The sequence below is a fragment of the Ictalurus punctatus genome, chromosome 10 (genome assembly GCF_001660625.3).
Source record: "Ictalurus punctatus breed USDA103 chromosome 10, Coco_2.0, whole genome shotgun sequence".
NCBI classification, from domain to species: Eukaryota; Metazoa; Chordata; class Actinopteri; order Siluriformes; family Ictaluridae; genus Ictalurus; species Ictalurus punctatus.
The window spans coordinates 25,481,293-25,500,000 of NC_030425.2; the positions used below are offsets into that span (position 1 = coordinate 25,481,293).

At 41.8% G+C, this 18,708-nt stretch overlaps 2 protein-coding genes across 2 annotated transcripts in view; both read right to left on the bottom strand.

Moving 5' to 3' along the window:
• Positions 1-5,095, bottom strand: part of LOC108271255 (zinc finger protein 609) — a 71,564-nt gene extending 66,469 nt beyond the window's left edge. The window contains exon 1 of the mRNA XM_017478699.3: positions 1,498-5,095. The gene's annotated coding sequence lies outside the window, so the exon portion shown is untranslated. The remainder of the gene's footprint in view (positions 1-1,497) is intronic.
• A 2,560-nt stretch (positions 5,096-7,655) lies between these two features.
• The window catches only part of trip4 (thyroid hormone receptor interactor 4), a 69,204-nt gene continuing 58,151 nt past the window's right edge, over positions 7,656-18,708 (bottom strand). Inside the window, exon 13 of the mRNA XM_017478775.3 lies at positions 7,656-7,913. Coding sequence (XP_017334264.1) covers positions 7,855-7,913 — 59 coding nt within the window. The 3' untranslated portion in view covers positions 7,656-7,854. The remainder of the gene's footprint in view (positions 7,914-18,708) is intronic.

The window sequence follows — 18,708 nt, forward strand, 5'->3', positions numbered from 1 at the left end:
TCCTGCAAACGGATATAATCTGAATAGAGAATCAGAATAAATCTGAAGTACTCAGGTCTACTGTAGAAGATTTTAAGGGGAAATGTATTTCTAAGAAAGAAGAACCATTACAGGCTTTGATCTCTCTTTTTTTTTTTTGCTTCATTTTACACAAAGATTTCCTTTTCATTTTATTTAATTTTCACCATTTTTGTCTAGTTGAAATGGTCACATGATTCAATGAAAATACGATTATTCTTAGACTAGGGTATCATATTACCACCGGAAGCGTAGTATCGATATCTGATTAATCGAGCGTGTAGGTCAGGACTAGTGGAAATCACCACGGTGTAGTTTCAAATGTTCGTTTTACTCAAAACAAAACAAACCAAACCAATGGGGCGGTTTCATAAAAGAAATGGGGAATAAAATCAGTCAGCAGATGGTCTGGAAACGAGTTTTAACGCCACAGGTCGGGTTACTAGATCATCTGGCTGCTCATCTTACTGAGGTGTTGCATCAGGTTTATTAACCACATGAGGAGGAAAAAGTGGTCACAAACTAGTTCACTAGTACTTAACTAGTACTCTTGGATATCCTATAGAATAAAAGCTCTGGAGGTGAATAAATGAACTCAAGTCTTTAAAGTTAGAAGTGGAATAAAGGGGGTTGTGTGACTAGTAACTAACTTGGTTACAGGACGTTACAGGATAGAGTTTATAATAATAATAATAATAATAAACTAAGAAACGTGGATTTTATTATATTCACAACTAGCTAAGGTTATATTATATTTCCAGACATAATCTCCAAGATTTGGAGATATCTCTCTCTCTCTATCTATTATATATATATATATATATATATATATATATATATATATATATATATATATATATATATATATATATAATTTTTTTAGCTAGCTCCTTTATTGTTGTAGCAAGTGGTCCATAATGCTAGCAACCAGCTAGCTAGCCAAAAAAAAACAAAAAAAAAAACCTCAAAATACTTCGTACTAAAACAAATACTTCGTCTGTTACATTCTCGTGACCTTCCTTGACTCTTTTTAAATACTCATTTCTATCTACAAATAAGTTTGTTGTTGTAGTTTGTTGTTGTTGTTTTTAATTATAAATAAAGTCTTCGAAAGTGAAACCTGTAGTAAGACAGGCAACATGTGCAAAAGAAGCCAACGGTAGTGGACTAACCAGATAGACTTAGCTGCCTTGCTAAAAGAGCTAGCTAGCGAGTTAGCATGCTAGCTCGGGAGGTGGGTTGGTAGATAGACAGATAGACAGACAGATAGACACACAGATAGACAGATAAATAGACAGATAGCGAGCGTGCTGAGAGCTAAGAGCTAAGTGTTAGCCTGCCTTTATCAAGCAGGTCAGTGAGAAATACATAACAGGCATTCCAGGAGCACAACCAAGGGGAGAGAGAGAGAGAGAGAGAGAGAGAGAGACACACACACACACACACATTATGATGATTAGAGTCAGAAAGAGGACTCACCCCGGTCATAATAAACTCCTATCCAGATTGTAACACTTGTGTACATTCCATAGATGATGGTAAAGGGACAAAATGTGGCTTTAAATAATAATAATAATAAAAGAAAATAATAATAATAATAATAATAGTAATAATAAGAGGAATCCCCCGGGCAGCACGAGGCGCGTCGGTACTCCAGAACACACATCCAGCAGCAGCAGTCAGAGGAAGGGGAGGACGGGGACGAAGGGGACGGCGGGGAGGAAGGGGAGGCCGGAGAGCCGCTGGACCGCAGCCATGGCGCTCTTCAGGATCCTCACCGTTCACACGAAACGGAAAACGGCGCCGCGCGGCTCGAGCTCACACCGGAATCACAGCATTCCCTTTCATCCTCGGATTAAATAAATCCCACATCGTGCCGCGTCGGTTTCTTTCTCAAACTATATTAATCCATGTCCACTATCTTCATCTATCACTCTCTGTCTTTTCCGCTATACATCTATCTCTCTCTATCTTTCTTCCGCTCTCTCGCTCTCGAAATGTATATATTTTTGTAGAATCTATGTATCTTTCCCGGTCTCCGTTCTCTCTCTCCTTCCCTCTCGAGCACTCGGCGATACAATGTAACCAAAACGGCAGCGCGAGCGCCGCCATGAAATCCAGGACAAGAAGCTTCCGCGCGGATTGTGGAGCGGCGCGAGATAAGAACCGGAAACTGGATCGCGCTTACAAGATCCTTACAGAGTGTGATCTCAGGGCAGCCTGCATCGTGATGACGTATTAGATTAGATCTGCTACGTACTGGATATTGTAACTCTGACCCAAAACTCAACTGTAGATGAATTACTCATGGACATGTAGGCTACATGTTGTCTCTGTGTCGCTGTACAGGCTTAAGTGAACGGCGGATTATTATTATTTGGGTTTTTTTTTTTTTTTGCCAAAAGTATTGAATGTAACTTTTCTGGAAACGAACAGAAATATACAATGAGAAAGAAGAAAGAAAGTCTCTGAAACGGAAAAGAGTGAAAAAAGTTTAACCTGGTGTTCAAATAACCAGCGTTCTTCGTTAACAGTTTACTAAGCTTCGTTTTCGCTAATCGTGGTTAATGAACGCGCTGACAGAGTTCTCGTTTACGAGTTTCAAACATTTCATTTACGCTCCGCATGTTTACAGCAGAAAGTATGCTTCACTTTTTATGCGCGCGCTAGGAACGATTTTTATAACCGCGCATACTTTGTTTGCACTATTTAGTTCTTCCACAAGGTGGCAACAGTGACCCAGGCCTGTTGATTCTCAAGGTAGTCGAAGATAAATACAATAAACGGAAGAGACGGAAACGAGAGCAGGTTAGAAAGTATCCGCATTTGTATAATTCTAGCCTTAAAGAGTATAAGGATTTGTACATGGGTGCTAATCGTGGCGAGAGATCCCCTCGAGCATTGTTCTTCTTCGTTGTCGTCCTTCACACCAGAAGACCTGCTTTACTGCTCTGTACTGACTCTTATAGGCCAGGAGGGGTAGTGCAAGTTGTCGTAATGCGCATGTGTACACGTACACGTCAAATGGCGTATACTTTGAACGGCTATGCGTACGTTACCGTACGCGTAAAAAAAACAAAGTGTACCAGAAGCTTAAGTTTGCCATTCTGGCATGTGGGTAGGGTTTAACAGCAATTTATTCTCGTTGGCTAGTGAGATTCGGATCGACAGCTAGAGCGTCCAGCTGAGGAGGAGGAAGAGGAGGAGGAGGATGCCACGAAAAAAAAAATTATACGAGACTACCAAAAAATGTAAATGTTAATTACGAATGAATATACTGATTAGGAAGTAAGTAATTTCCACTACAACATCCACACAAACTATACAGAGAACCGCATCCAGAACGGTCTCCAAAATCACTGCCAAACAATGCCCATACGCATAAGCGGATAAGCAGTACGGAAAACAGATGGATGGTAAATGGTCAGCACTTATATAGCACTTTTATCCAAAGCACTTTACACTGTGTCTCATTCACCCGTTCACACACACACTCACAGTATGCAAGGCGCTAACTTTCCAGCGGGAGCATCTTGGGGTTCAGTGTCTTGCCCAAGGACACTTCGGTTTGTGGAGTCACGTGGGCCGGGAATCGAACCGTCAACCCTACGATTAGTGGACAACCCGCTCTACCACCTGATCCACAGCCGATATATGCATGGACGGATGGATTGCGGTTCTGTTTCCGGATATGCCCGCATTTTATTCCTTTTGTAGACGAGTACGAGTTTGCAACCCACAACTCTGCGGACTACAATTTTGCACCCCCACGGGGCATGTTCGTCAAGAAGCTCTGCAGTGTAAGATGTGCATAGCGAGTTAAAAGCCTACTAAGCACGTCGGCTTTTCCCTAGAAGTTTATTTGGCCTCTTTTGCATTCCTCTTGCTGTAGTCCTGCTATAAAGCCACATGTGTACATAAACAACAGCAATGTAGAAACTATCCTGTAATGGCAACCAAAACTCCAACTCACTCCTTCGGCCTTTAAAGCGAGCACGTGGAGAGAAATTTCCCATAGCGCTCAATCCGAGAGCTTCAGCATGGCCTTCTCACGTACATGAGCAGAGTGAAAGGGGCAGGGTGTTAGCACGAATACAATAACACAGAGACTTTACACGTGTCGACACGTGTCAAATTCGGTGTTATAACAACGTTCTGGTGACTTCTCAATTCCGACTCAAGCTTCAGCTGCAAATCACCGATTTATATTCACGCGCTCGATCTAATCTAATACTCTTACGGTTTCTATAGTAACAACTCACACAGGGACGTCTGAATCGTTCATATGGGGAAGTTTTCTGTAAGGAGATGATTATTTAGCATTTACAGAAGGAGTCTGCAGTGTCAGAGCTTTGTAACAGTCAGTGGTAGAGCTGTAACTTTGTTTTCCGAAAGTCTTCAGGACAGAGGATCTGGTTTCTTGGTAATATGAGAAGTTAATCGTTTTTTTGTGTGTGTGTGTGTGTCTTATTATTTTCGAGAGAGAGAGAGAGAGAGAGAGAGAGCGCGAGCGAGAGGTGAGAGAATGTCTGCTAGACATTTGTAAGCGATAACAGGAATTGACTTTAAACGTATCTATAAATGGATAAGTATGACCCTGTGGTATTAGAGGAATAAAACACAATCGAGACATGCTGTTTTGAAATATATTCAGCTTCGAAGTGTTAACAGTAACCCCAGTTTGCACCTGGCCACATCACACAACTTTCTAGTTGATTATTTTCCTCTAACTGCACACCCCTTTTTTACACTTTGATCAACGGGTTTATTCCGTAATAGCTAACAACAATCCAAAGGGTTGACCAAATCGAAACTCGGAAGTCCCGAGTGCTCGATGCTTAATTATCTGCAGGCCTGGTTTCAACGAAGAGACTTCCTAAAAAATATCACCCCCTCGCTCACCCTGTTAGGAGCTAACACCCGTCATCAGTCACCGGACACAAACCAAACTCCCCAGCAGCTTTAGAGTTCGGGAACACGACGGTTAATAAGAAGTGAAGCAGAAGTGCTTACAACTGCAGTCCGGGCTAATATATAGCTGTGACTTTTGCACAACAAATGTCTGCTATACCTCATAAAGGAATATGAAAAGTGCAGAGCAAGTTATCTGAAGGGAGTTTAATATATATATATATATATATATATATATATATATATATATATATATATATATATATATATAAAAGACCTTGTGCTTGAATGCAGTTTTACTGGAGTAAATTTCAGTGGAAATGAAGAGAGGGTGACATTTATTGCCGATAACGTTGCCAGAAGGCAACATCGGTTGGGAAAAATATGATTTATGCTCACAGGCACACAGCCACTTCTAACTTCTATACATGATCGACAACAACGTGTGTGGAATTTTATACACCTCTTCTGATATGTTGTTCTCAGACCATTCGTCAGGTCTTCTCACTTAAAAAAAAAACAAAAAAAACAAACAAACAAAAAAAAAAAAAAACATTTTAAATTAAGGATCACAGACGAAAGGGAGGAAATACTAACAGCTGAGTAAGAACAGGAAGAGTCTCCCCCGGTGCTCCTGTTCCAGCCCTAACCTCGAGCTTTCTCTCAAACGGCCCCCTCATTCACATGCAAAGAGCGAGCCCTATTCACAAGCTAGTTAGCTCCTTCACACAGTTGAATCACGCATTTAATGGCCCACGCTGTTTGTTTAACCAAGCCCAGGAATGTGTTAATAAAAAGTCCAAGTCGAATTTAATACCTGGCCTGAGGATCGCGTCGCCGACTGCGGCAAAGCACACCCACAGCTCATGAAGCTCTTTGTGAAACCGTTTTTTTTTTTTTTTTTTTTTTTTGTGCAAGTTCCTTTCAGGCCATCTTTAAAAAGAGCTTTTGTGTTGAGATACAAGAAGAGCTCCTGAGCTGTGTAGGTGGTGGCGATGGTCGTGTCTGATTAGGTGGCTCGAAGGCAAGAGAGAGGTTTCCTTGTTTAATGTGAAAATGAAGATTTCTTCATTTGGGAAGTGATTAAAAAAAACAAACGAAACACCTTTCGGATGAGTTTCTTTCTAATCTGTCTATCAGATAAACTCTCACCGACGACCTTGTGATTGAATTCAACAATCGGTTTCGTTTCCTGCTTGTGGGGGCAATAAGAAAAGCTCGTCGTCGCTGCACGCTGCTGTAGAACGTCGAGCGGTGGACGGAGCCGTACGCGAGTGGATAAAACGGACGTCGCGCGTATCAATACGTTCAAAATCGGAATGGTCGGTAAATCGACGTCGTTTAAGAGAAAGACTTCAGGATGTCCTGTTATTAGATGTCAGGGTGGTTTGACTCAGAGCACCACTGGTTACGTTCCTATAACATCACTCACTCCCTGTTGTGTTTTGTTTCCTTATTTGTCAGACTCGAACCGGGCGAGCGTCATTTTTATCGCTTTGAAACGTAAGGGGTTTCCCCCCCTTCCGCCCCCTATTTATTTCATAACAGCAAGGTTAAACGAGTTCATTTTCTAATAGCCAGTTTAAACGAGTTTATTTTGTAACAGCGTGTAAGACTACACTCAGGACAAAGGTTGACTGAAGTCCCACGTGCTCAAGTGAACCGACAAGAAAAGCTCACGGTTGCTGTACTGTATATAAAAGGTCCGTTTAGCAGGAACTAACTCGGTCAAACGCAGCTGTAATTGGATAAAAAGTGTGACACGTTTATTAAAACATTACAAATGGTAATCGTTGGTGAATTTCTATGGTACGAGAGAGGAAAAAAAATATGACAAAAAACGTATGGCTGCTTCACAGCACTCCGTCACTGATTACTTTCCTGTCGCAGCGCACCCTGCTGTGGTTTATTCCTTACTCATGAGACTCAAATGAACCGGCGTTTATTTGAGCGTCTTTTCACGAGTGTACTTGAGAACACTCGCCTCGCACCTCCAGGGTTGGGGGTTCGAATCCCGTTTGCGCCTGTGTGCGCGGAGCTTGGATGTTCGCTCCGTGTTTCGGGGGTTTCCTCCTCAAGTCTGAAGACGTGCATTGTAGATTGAGTGGGATTTCCAAATTGGATGTAGCGTGCGAATGTGTGCGCTCCTTGTGTAGGGTAAGCAGTATGGAAAATGGATGGATGGATGGATGGAAAAATCTACTTGCGTTTGAAACAGAAAGGTAGTTTTTATGTGTATATTTTGATAAAGTAGTTTATTTATAAGCGAAACTCTAAACAGTGATGTTCGGAGTTAATACGGCACATAAGCCAACCCTTAATTTTTGGATAATTGTGGTTTAAGGGGAAAACAAAACAAAACAAAAACCCTCACAGCTTGTGCTTTTGTGCCATTGTTCCCTTCTTGAAGGCTGCCATTAAGGCGAGTCGTTTGGCACAGTTGTTTGCTCTTTCTGGTGCCGAGGTGCTCGTGTCACGAAGAGGCTCCTCAATCACTTTAAGGAGAGCGGAGAGGGGGGGAAAAGAAAAAAAAAACCCTAAGTGTTTCTGTCTGTGACAGCCATTGTGGTCCGAATGAGAAGGGCAGCTCCGATACGGCTCTGCAGCACAATCGGCTCTTTGCTAAGCAGGACATTCCGTGCTCAGCCGAGCGGCTCGCATTGGCTCCACCCACCCGCCGGAATTTCTGTATTATGTGGTGTAAAGAACTGGAACAAAATGAGCAATGATTTCACTTCATTTTAATTGACTTTTTTTTTTTTGAAATAAGTCAAGCCAAAGTTTCAAGAGAAAACGCAGAGTGTCGCTTTGTCCCGTTGGAAACAGTGTCCCATGATGAATGGCACTGTAGTGTGACACGGCCAGCTCCACTCTTCTATTGGCTGGAAGTTCGGGTCCTCGTGGCCCGGCGTGGCTTTGTGGAGGTCAGGCTGGCTGCATTAACCCCCTCTTGGCACTTTGGTGAATCTGACTCTCCAGCTTCCCTGTGTAAGAGACGGGGTGGGGGAGGGGGAGGTTAGTGACGGATCAAGCTTCAGTGTCAAACAAAAAAGCTGCAGAAGTGAAGAGACTAGAGAGAACTAGAACAATCTTTCCTTTAAAAATGAGCAGGTCAGCACATTGTTAGCATTTTTTTCAATACATTTGCATAATAGAGTTCCCACACAATTGTACCACGGATTTTAAGTGAAATTTCCACCACGGTGTTTTCCGTTTGTCCTTTAAAGCAAACTTTTTACAATCGAGTACAACATTATCTGTAAGACGTTTTATATTTTAGCTAATTCTCAAGCCAGAGTTTAAAAAAATTTTTTACTACCTGACTCGCTCACTGCTCAAAAGCACATGCGTGAGGAATCTAGCTATTCCACATTTCAATCTAGCTACCCACAGCTAGCAAACCGTGAGCGATAGCAGGGACATTCTGTGTTGTGCATGCGTCTGCTGAGTTTGTTCCCAAACTAGCTCACGTCTACGTATTTTGTGAAAGTTGGACATATTTGTAAACTAGCTCACCTCTGCGATTTTGAGGTAGTTGGAGAGATTTTTAAACTAGCTCACCTCTGCGTATTTTGCGAAAGTTGGACATATTTGTAAAGTAGCTCACCTCTGCGTATTTTGCGAAAGTTGGAGAAATTTGTAAACTAGCTCACCTCTGCGTATTTTGCGAAAGTTGGACATATTTGTAAAGTAGCTCACCTCTGCGTATTTTGCGAAAGTTGGACATATTTGTAAACTAGCTCACCTCTGCGTATTTTACGAAAGTTGGACATATTTGTAAACTAGCTCACCTCTGCGTATTTTGCGAAAGTTGGAGAAATTTGTAAACTAGCTCACCTCTGCGTACTTTGTGAAAGTTGGAGAAATTTTTAAACTAGCTCACCTCTGCGTATTTTGCGAAAGTTGGACATATTTGTAAACTAGCTCACCTCTGCGTATTTTGCGAAAGTTGGACATATTTGTAAACTAGCTCACCTCTGCGTATTTTGCGAAAGTTGGACATATTTGTAAACTAGCTCACCTTTGTGTATTTTGGAGAGATTTGTAAACTATCTCACCTCTGTGTATTTTGCGAAAGTTGGGGGGGGGGGGGGGTAATTAAAATTGTGTCATTTCATGGAGGTGCGTGTCCTTGCTTCAAACATTATTGGAGCTAATAATTCATGTTAAATGAAGGGGTGCGAGGATGTACTGTCGCAGGAATGCATTTGTATCTTGACCGTTATGTCGTTTACTTACATGAATGCGTGATCTGTGCTATCTATTCATCTAGCTAATGTTCATCACATTTCAATGTAGATAGCTTTAGCTAGCAACAGTGAATGACTCTTACGTATCCGCGGAGTTTGTTCGCAAGTAGCCTACTTCCAGGTCATTTACTGAGTCGCTGAGAGTAGAGGTAGGTTAGCTAAAGTTGTCATAAGCTCATTTCATAAGCGCGTATGTCCAGGCTTGAAATATTACTGTAGCCAATAACTTGTAATTAATGGAGGGACATGAGGATGTACGTGTATAGCTACGTATTGGCCGTATTTATCTAGACTGTTCTATCGTTTACTTATACTGTATGAATACGTGTTCTGTGCTTAATTAACACAGCACCTCTTTAAAAACATAGAGCATTGCCCAAAACTCTAAATTAGGTTTCAAGGATGTCTCTCTTCAACCCAGCGTAAATGTCACAAACTGCCTCGCTGTTGTTGAAATGCTGTTGACAATTCTGTGACAAAAGCTACACAACCAATGGCTTGCCTAGTCTCGTTTTTCTGAACTTTCCACCCATTTTTATTTAAAAATTGTCATTAAATTTTTTATATTTTATTATTTTATTCATTAAAGACCCTGCTTTGGCTCTAAACAACCTCCTGCACATTTTATGTCTTTTTTTTTTTGTTTGTTTGTTTTATGATGAATGAAAAGGTCCCATGACGTGTCTCAAAAATATTTGACATTTTGCAAATCCCAGGTCTGGAAAATAAACATTTCCATGAGTGTGGAAACTGTATTAAGATTTAACAAACAAACAAACAAATAAATAAATAAAATAAAAGATGCCTATTCTGATTTCATAACTAGCAAACTATCTAATAAAAAAAGAAGTTGTGTGCTGATATAGGAAAACAAAGAAAGATGTGGTTTGGAGTTACTATTACCACCATGAAATTTCACTGGAGACTCCATCCGTAAATGTTAAATTACAGAGATGTTCTTTGTTAATCAACATGTTTGAAAAATAAATAAATAAATAAATAAATAAAAAATCTGTATATAATTAGTAGCCTGTATCCATGATTCGAATGAGCGAATTAATATAAACCTACTGTCGGAGCTGCTGTTACAGAAAACGAAATCAACACCTCCTGACCAATCAGATTTGAGCATTCAACAGCACTGTGGTAGAAGTGCCTAAAGTGCCGCTTGCTCGCACACAATCATCAAGCGTTTACACGATGAGAGTCAATACATGATGAACTACAGCTTATAAGATTTCACATCACATGTAAAAGTAACAACCAACAAATTCGACACGCGTATCAATCTTTTACTCCCCCAGAGTTAAATGGTACCAGCCTGGGAAACTAATTTCCTCCGACAGAGAAATGTAAGATGCTATTACTGCCTAGATCGATCCCCGAGACAGATAAAGAGTTCCAATTTACCAATATCCAACTGTGTCAGGCAAACAAGCTCTCCATGCGTTTAGTTACTCAGACCAAATCCTGAATCGCAATTAACCGAAAAAAGCTCAGGGTTGTTATCTAGCTGTTAACCTTAAAGACCCTGGAGGCATTTCAGCTCCAGAGCACAAAGGCTAGTTAATGTGATCTGTACTGGGATCCTGGTGTGTCGTCAGGTGGCCAGCTCGGGCTGAACCCTTAAGGTTTTTTTTTTTTTTCTCCCTCCTTAGAATGGAAAAACGACATAACGGTGGCCCGAAGCATGGTACGCCATCACGGACGATGGATTGAATCAATAACATTACAGGATTATGAGCAATCATCAGCATCACTTCAGATTCCCGGTGAAAAGCTTTTAAGGTGCACTTTTAAGGCTACACTTATGTATTGAAAAAAGAAAAGAAGAAAAAAAATGATATATATATATATATATATATACATACATACATACACACACACACACACACACACTACTGGCATCCTTCCGTCTTCGGGAGACGATGGTGTAGCATCCGTTTCAGGTGAATTTTTTTGCACCTTCTCGAGTGGTTGTAGCCGACCCTTGAGTGGCAGTCCCGGGTGCAGTTGCTGCAGACAAATTGAGTCGCGCTGTGGCTGAAATTGCCGCGCCTTCCTCCTGTCTCTCTTGTCAGCAAGGTGCTTAAACCTGTCCTTCTCCGCTTTCTGAGTGCCCCTTCTAACGGCCAAACGTCAGGCTGTACGGTCTTCAGCGCTGGATTCCCACGAACTAGGGTTGATGCCGCATAATCTCATGTCCTTCTTGCAGAGATCTTTGAATCGCAGTTGGAGGTGTCCAGTTAGCCGTGAACCCTCAGCCGGCTCACCATACAGAAGATCTTTGGGAATGCGACCTGGATCCATTCTTCTAACGTGGCCGAGCCAATGGAGACGCTTCTCACAGAGGATGGCAAACATGCTGCTCGTGTTGGTGCGTTCCAGAACTTCTGTATCGGGTACCCTGTCCTGCCACTGTACATGGAGGATGCGTCGCAGGGACCTCGGGTGAAAGCTGTTGAGCTTCCTCTCATGCCTAGTGTAGGTTGTCCAAGTCTCATTACTGTAGTGCGTAGTGCGGAGTGTGCTTAAAACGCAGGCCTGATAGACACCCAGCTTGGTTTTCACAGTACGGTTGGAGTTTTGCCACATCCTGTGATTTAGTCTGGCCAGGACTCCTGCACCCTTGGCAATCCTACGATTTACCTCTGCATCGGTGGAGAGTGAACAGGATAATAGTCGACCCGAGGTAGGTGAAGCTCTCCACAACCTCCAGGTTGCATCCATCTATGGCAATGCTGGAATACATACACACACACACACACACACACACACACGTGTGTGTGTGTGTGTGTGTGTGTGTTGAATCTTTTCTAAACAAATACAGATATGAATAGGAGGAGCACCATTCATTTTTTTTTTTTTTTTTCATTATTAAAGAAAGCTTGAGAAAATGGTTAACATGGCATCTGGTTAAAATTATAGGTGTGCATCGGGACTGGGATCCAAAACAAACAAACAAACAAACAAACAAACAAACAAACAAAGACAACCCTTGCCTTACTCTAACCCTAGCTTTTTAATTTCATGCAAATGAGTGGTTATATGAAAGACCACGTTCCTTCACATTAGCGTGCGGTGATCCTTAGTAACTGCCTGGTCAGGGTTGCAGTGGTTTAAATCTGGCTGCTAGTTTCTTTACATACAAACATATTTTAATAGCATCAACTACATTTGTTTAAAAAAACAAAAAAAACAAAAACCCTTCTGGTTTAGACCACGCCCACTTCGGGTTTTAATGAAGGTCACAACTTCGTTCCCAACCCCGAACCGGAAGTAGCTGTTAACCTTAAAGTAGCACTTCTTACCTTTAAAAAATTTACACTGTGTATATATACAAAATATATAAAATATACAAAATAACACTGACTATACAGATGTTTGAGGAGGAAAAAATACTCCTCAAACAGCAGCTGGCTTGATTTTTGTTAATAAAAGCAGAACATGAAGGTGTCCATGGTTTTGTTTTGGTTTTTTTCCCCACCACTGTATGTTAACTGATCTAAAGCAAATGCTAGTATACACAGTAAGAGGGGTTAATTGTTTATTCTTGACGTCGAGAGCAGCCATTTTGATTTCACTTGCTGAACTCAGGGTTTAGTGGACCGTCCTGACTTTCTGAGTTGACGGGGCGTTTGTTTGTTTTTTCCTAGTCGGAGGTCAGAAGTGCCGAGTTACGAGCGTTAGTCGAACGCAGCATAAATCCGAATACAGATACGGATATGTGTATTAGTCGATCTGTGAAAGTGGATAGAAATAAAGAAACCGATGGATTTTTACTAGCTGGATCACTAGCGAATGTTATTGCTGAATGGACGGTAGAAGGTTAGCTTCTGTTGGGAATGCAAATATTATTTTATTTTTTTTCAAGTGTCCTCAAATCACCGCTATAGCAGAATTACATCAGTGAAAAACATGACTCGTCAGATTAGGAATTTCTTCCTGATGAAGAACGTCATGCAAAAAGCATACAGCTAATGCACCCTGCCTCCTCTGGCTTCAAAAGTGAACAGTTGGCACTGACAGGCGTAATTACGCAGTCAGGGCTGGAGTCTGAGAGCATGATGTAAGTTAAACGCAGCAGCTCTCATCAGCTGTTTTCTTTTTATCTGTCTTGTCTCATTAAGGCTGAGCTCGGGGGAAACGAGAACGTAAACAAGCTGTCCGAGAGCACTCTCCTCCGACAGATCTGTCAAGATTTTCAAAGTATACTGGCGGAGACGTGAGAGGATCTCGAGCTGCCAGATATGACAGAATAAGTCAGATATGTTTGCAGGGCAAACAAATCAGACACGCTCGTCCGAGGAATCCGTCTTTCCATAAGTGCGCGCTTCATTGTTGAGGGTGTTTCTATGCCGAGACGGAATCGTTCTTTTTAATATAGCTCGAGCCCTGGAGACGAAAGAGCACGCCAGTGGATGCAATAAGCGTGCGATATTAAGATGATGACAACCGCATATTACGGGCGGACGAGCGCTCAAAAGCTGAGCCGTGCGAATGAGACGGTGAGCGAGTTCCAGCGTTCAGCGTCCGCACAGGCTGCTGAGGCAACTTCTAAGAGCCTGGAATATCGATCTGGCGAGATAATTTCTCATTGATTGCTGCTCTGTTTGGGGGGCTGCTGCCGAGCAGTTTATTACCCACAGTGCAGCTAGGGAGCCGGGCCAATAATGGGCGCAGTGTGTCCACGGCACTGCTGCTACTTCATCATCAACCTCGCCTTGCCTTCTCTTCCTTCCCCCTCCCCCTCCTCGCGTCCTGGCCTGCGGTTCACACGGAGCTCCTCTGCTTTTCTCCAACAAGCGAGCGGCACACAATAGCGCTTTTAACGCAGGAGGGTGGGTGCGTAGATGGACGTACGGTTTTGCATATGGAAATGGAGAGCCATTGAGACGCTTGTTCGCCGTGAGACGCCAATAAAATCTAACGATCTATAATTAGAGATGTCCAAGGAATATAAATGAGAAACATTAATAAAGGCAGAGCCATGAATGAAACGCAACGATGTATTCTCAATTGTCTGGAGACGAGAGAAGAAAGAAAATAAAGCGCTCTTTAGTACGCTATCGCTAATATAAAACCACAGACACTTAATACTTAACGACGTAATCAAGTGCACTCAAATCCTACAGCATTACCTTTTGTCACTTCCTCATCTGGTGACACATCTTGAAAGTAGACATGCATTTTAAAGACGGGTCTTTAGGGAAAGGTAAAGAGAGTGTTTTTTTTTTGTTTTTTTTAAACTAGCTTGCTCACTAGCCAAAGTGTTTCAAACATAACTGGAACGGCAAATCGTTTTCGCAATCATATACCTTGTGAAAACAATCGAAAGTGTACGTAGTTTCCACGATACATGATAGGGCTGGGCGATATGACAAAAAATATCATATCGCGATCATTGAGGACGTTTCTACGATACCCGATGCGCATCACGACGTATCATTTAGCTAACAAACTGTCTGCAAAACAGTAGGAAAATAAACAAAATCCCGTTAAACTGAGTCTGACGATACGCTTCTTTAATTCCTACAAAGACACAGAAGATTAAGTTCGGAATAAATTACGTCGGATAAATGGCATCTGTTCGGTACCACTTAATTTGTAATGATTAAAAATGTAAAAAAACAAACAAACAAACAAAAAAAAAACACCACAACACATCACCATACCAACGATATCTCAGAAAAGTGTATCGCATAATCATTTATCACGATATAGATATTATATCGATATATCGCCCAGCCCTTATACATGGATTCGCTAAGTAACTTCCAGCCAAATTGAAAAACATCGCATTCTAATCATGAACTTTTTTTTCAAGTCTACATAAATGAATTATAATGGATCGTTTCGGTTCTAAAAACCGATACACACGCCATAATTAAACTCCAGGTTTTATCCCAATAAACCGATTATACCGTTAGTTAGTTCCTGGTTTTGGAAGTGGAAGAATAGTTTATTACGAATATCAGGAAAAACAAATTAAACTATTTACTCTACACTGGATTTGATCACATCATCAGATCATATTTCTATGAATAATCAGTCGTCCTGATCATTAAACCATGGATCCATGGAACAGCTTAATCTTTGCCTGTCAATGTTGCTTAGCAACAAGATCTTCCTCTTAATGAATGGTATCGCGTGGCTGAAGAATTGTTTATTGCAAATATTATACATGATAAATTAAATTGTTTATTGAAGGAGTTCCTTTTATTATATTATGTTGGCACTGTTTCATCAAAGCAATAAGCCATGTTTTAAGGCATGACACGAAGCTTTATTTAAACCATGAAAGAGAGGGAAAAAAATCCATTGTGCTAAATGTACCATTTTAAAACCCGTTCCTGTAGTCACTACGCTTTTTTAAATATGTTTTAAATAAAACTGTCGTCTTTAATATAGAGAAATCTTCTTCCACATCCAGTGTGATCAACACAACTACACTACTAAAGCTAGCTAGGACACCTAATCTACGGTATTTATTAGCCTATAGATCAAGCATGATGAACCGGTGACGTGTTTGGCTTCCCAAAGGATGTGAAAGGAGGTCTTACATAACGCAGACTTAATACTGGGTTCATACAGATGCTTAAAAGGCTCATAATGACGTAAAAATCATTCGCTCGGTTTGTAATCTTGCGCAGCTAGTCCCGTTTTTTCCCTCGGTGTGTAATAGTAATCATGAGCCACCGGTTCCAAATATCCTCTCCGGAGAGTTAGTGCTACAAATAATAAATGATTACCTGCTCCTTTCCATTAAACTGTTACACCCGGCTGCTCCTAATCAATGTCTTGACATTTAGAATTTGTGCCAAATAGCTAACAAACCCATTATGACACACTGAAATAAAACTGTGTACGGCACAAAGTGTCTGTTTAAAAGTCGTGAGATAACCATGTACCAGTTAAAATCTTTGCTTTTAACTGGAATATGTACGGTAGTGCTTGCGTTTCACTTCAGAAAAGCTGTACCACCTCCGTGTGCATTGTAGTGCCAGGGCACTGATGCGCGAAAACACAACAATATAAACTTCTGCCAAATCGCTGAGGCTGAGAGATACAATGCTGTGCTACACAACACTACACACCACGAAAATGCTTGCTTTAAGATCCTTTTTTATGCTGCTTTGAGCATCAGTAAGAATAAATGTGGTGGCTTGACGGTTAAGGCTCTGGGTTACTGATCGGAAGGTCGGGGGTTACCAAGCTGCCTCTGTTGGGCCCTTGAGCGAGGCCCTTAACCCTCTCCGCTCCAGGTGCGCTGTATCATGGCTGACCCTGCGCTCTGACCCCAACCTCCTAACATGCTGGGGTATGCAAAGAAAAGAATTTCACAGTGCTGTAATGTATACGTGACTAATAACGACTCATCGTAAATGTGTGCATCACTGGGTAAACAACATGCTTGAAAATGCCTCATGGCTTCAGATTTACATTCCACACGGTACGCCCTTTTCCTATTCTTTACTGTAGCTACTCTTTAATATGTTTTAATGATTATTAACGGAGGAATAAGCCAAGGAGTTTGGAATCTTTGCTAAAGCTTCATGCCTGTCAAGTGCTTTTCATAATTAGTTTCCAAAGACTGCAAAAGAAAGTTTTCAGTTAAGAGATTTCATGCAACAGGTACCACTGGCTAACGCAGGCTTCCTCCGAGACAAGGGAAGCCGACTACTAACGTCTTTTCGAAGCGCTATCTACCCTCTTCCGCATACATAACCTCATGATTGGCTAGTGTCACTGTGATTGATTGGGAGAGAGAGCCTGCCATCCCTCCCACTCAGACAGCATGGAAAGTTTTGCTTCCTTGGCTCCTGGCATCGTCAGGATTCGAACTCCTGATCTCTTTTCTGGCCGGACGCATGCTCTTCTAGCCGATTTGACTTGGGTGGGACTATATTTGGAAGATACGAAGTCAAGTCTACCGATTGGAATTAACCATCTGCTTACTCTGCTTTGTCTTAAGCGGCGTTCACGCCATGTCGTAATTACGAGATTCCGACTTCACGTCCTCGTAGACCTCGTAATTACGACTTGTAAACTAGGAGTTTTCAGAGCGCTCGGACTCAGACGCTGCAACGTCAGCAGTAAAACGTAGCTTACATTTATTCATTCAGCAGACAAATGAGGAAATACAAGCAAAGCGATATATCGAGTGGAGAACAATTCAAGTAGTGCTACTATACAAGACTTTAATTACGTTCTAGTTAAGTAGTTATCTTGTAATATTTGTTTAATAATTTGTATAATCGAATATTGTCAATGTCTAATTACGCTTTTTGCAGCAGTCAACATCATGTCACACGGATACATTTGGCCGTATGGAAATAATTCCGCATAACAACTCGCGTAATTCCGAGTCTAAGGACGTGAACAGCGCCAAGTAGAACATCCGGGTTGTCATTTAGTAATTACGGTAATACCGACAATTCCGACACGGCATGAACGCGGCGTTAACCACAAAAACCGAACTAGTGACTTCGTTCCTGCTCTCTCAGCCTTGCACAAAAGCGTGTTACAATCTTATTTTATATTCATTGTTATTTCGACCTTGAGGACTGTCTTGAGTTAGAAAAATCGCAACAGTCAATCTGATCTTGCTGAGCTTCGCCTGAAAATGTTAAGCCTCTAGCTGCCACGGGATGGTACGCGGCTACCTGAGAAGACGGTAAAGCTCATGTTAAACGCAATTTATTATTGCTTGCGCACACTGCAGTGCCATGCTCAGATCAATGTAGCTTTTTAAATAGAATGGTCTGCACTTATATAGCGCTTTTATCCAAAGCGCTTTACGCTGGTTCTCATTCACTCATTCACCCATTCACACAGACACTCACACACCAATGGTAGTGGAGCTGCTATGCAAGGTTCTAACTTGCCATCGGGAGCAACTTGGGGTTCAGCGTCCTGCCCAAGGACACTTCGGCATGTGGAGTCACGTGGGCCGGGAACCGGACCGCCAACCCTACGATTAGTGCACAACCCGCTCTACCACCTGATCCACAGCCGCCCAATAATGTCCAAGATTAAGATTAGCGTGTCCCGAATCGCAGTACATTGAAATGAGTATCCCAAAAGGTACCCGGATGGCCTACTGTTTCCGGTAGTGTGGACCCGTGGATACTTATTTCAGCGAATATTACCCACAACTCCTTGTGCAAGGGAGGAGGAGGAGGAGGAGGAGGAGGAGGAGGAGGAGGAGCAGCTTTGTGCCGGTTTTCTTCGCTGAACATTGCAACTTAAATGTTAAGCACTAAATCTAAATTACAATAAATGAAGGGAATGTTCACTTAAACGACATAGAAGCAGAACCAGTAAAGCAAACCACAATCTTACCTGATTTAGCCTCTTTCCACATCACCCTGCCGCTGGAAATGCGTACAAAGTACACCAACACATCATGCGACATCATGATTTTTCGGTTAAAAACAAAAGTGAAAACGCAGCCATCATTCATACACGCTTTTCTAGCACTGGCACTTCAGAAACTCTTGTCGCTGTCAATCATTCGGACACTCCC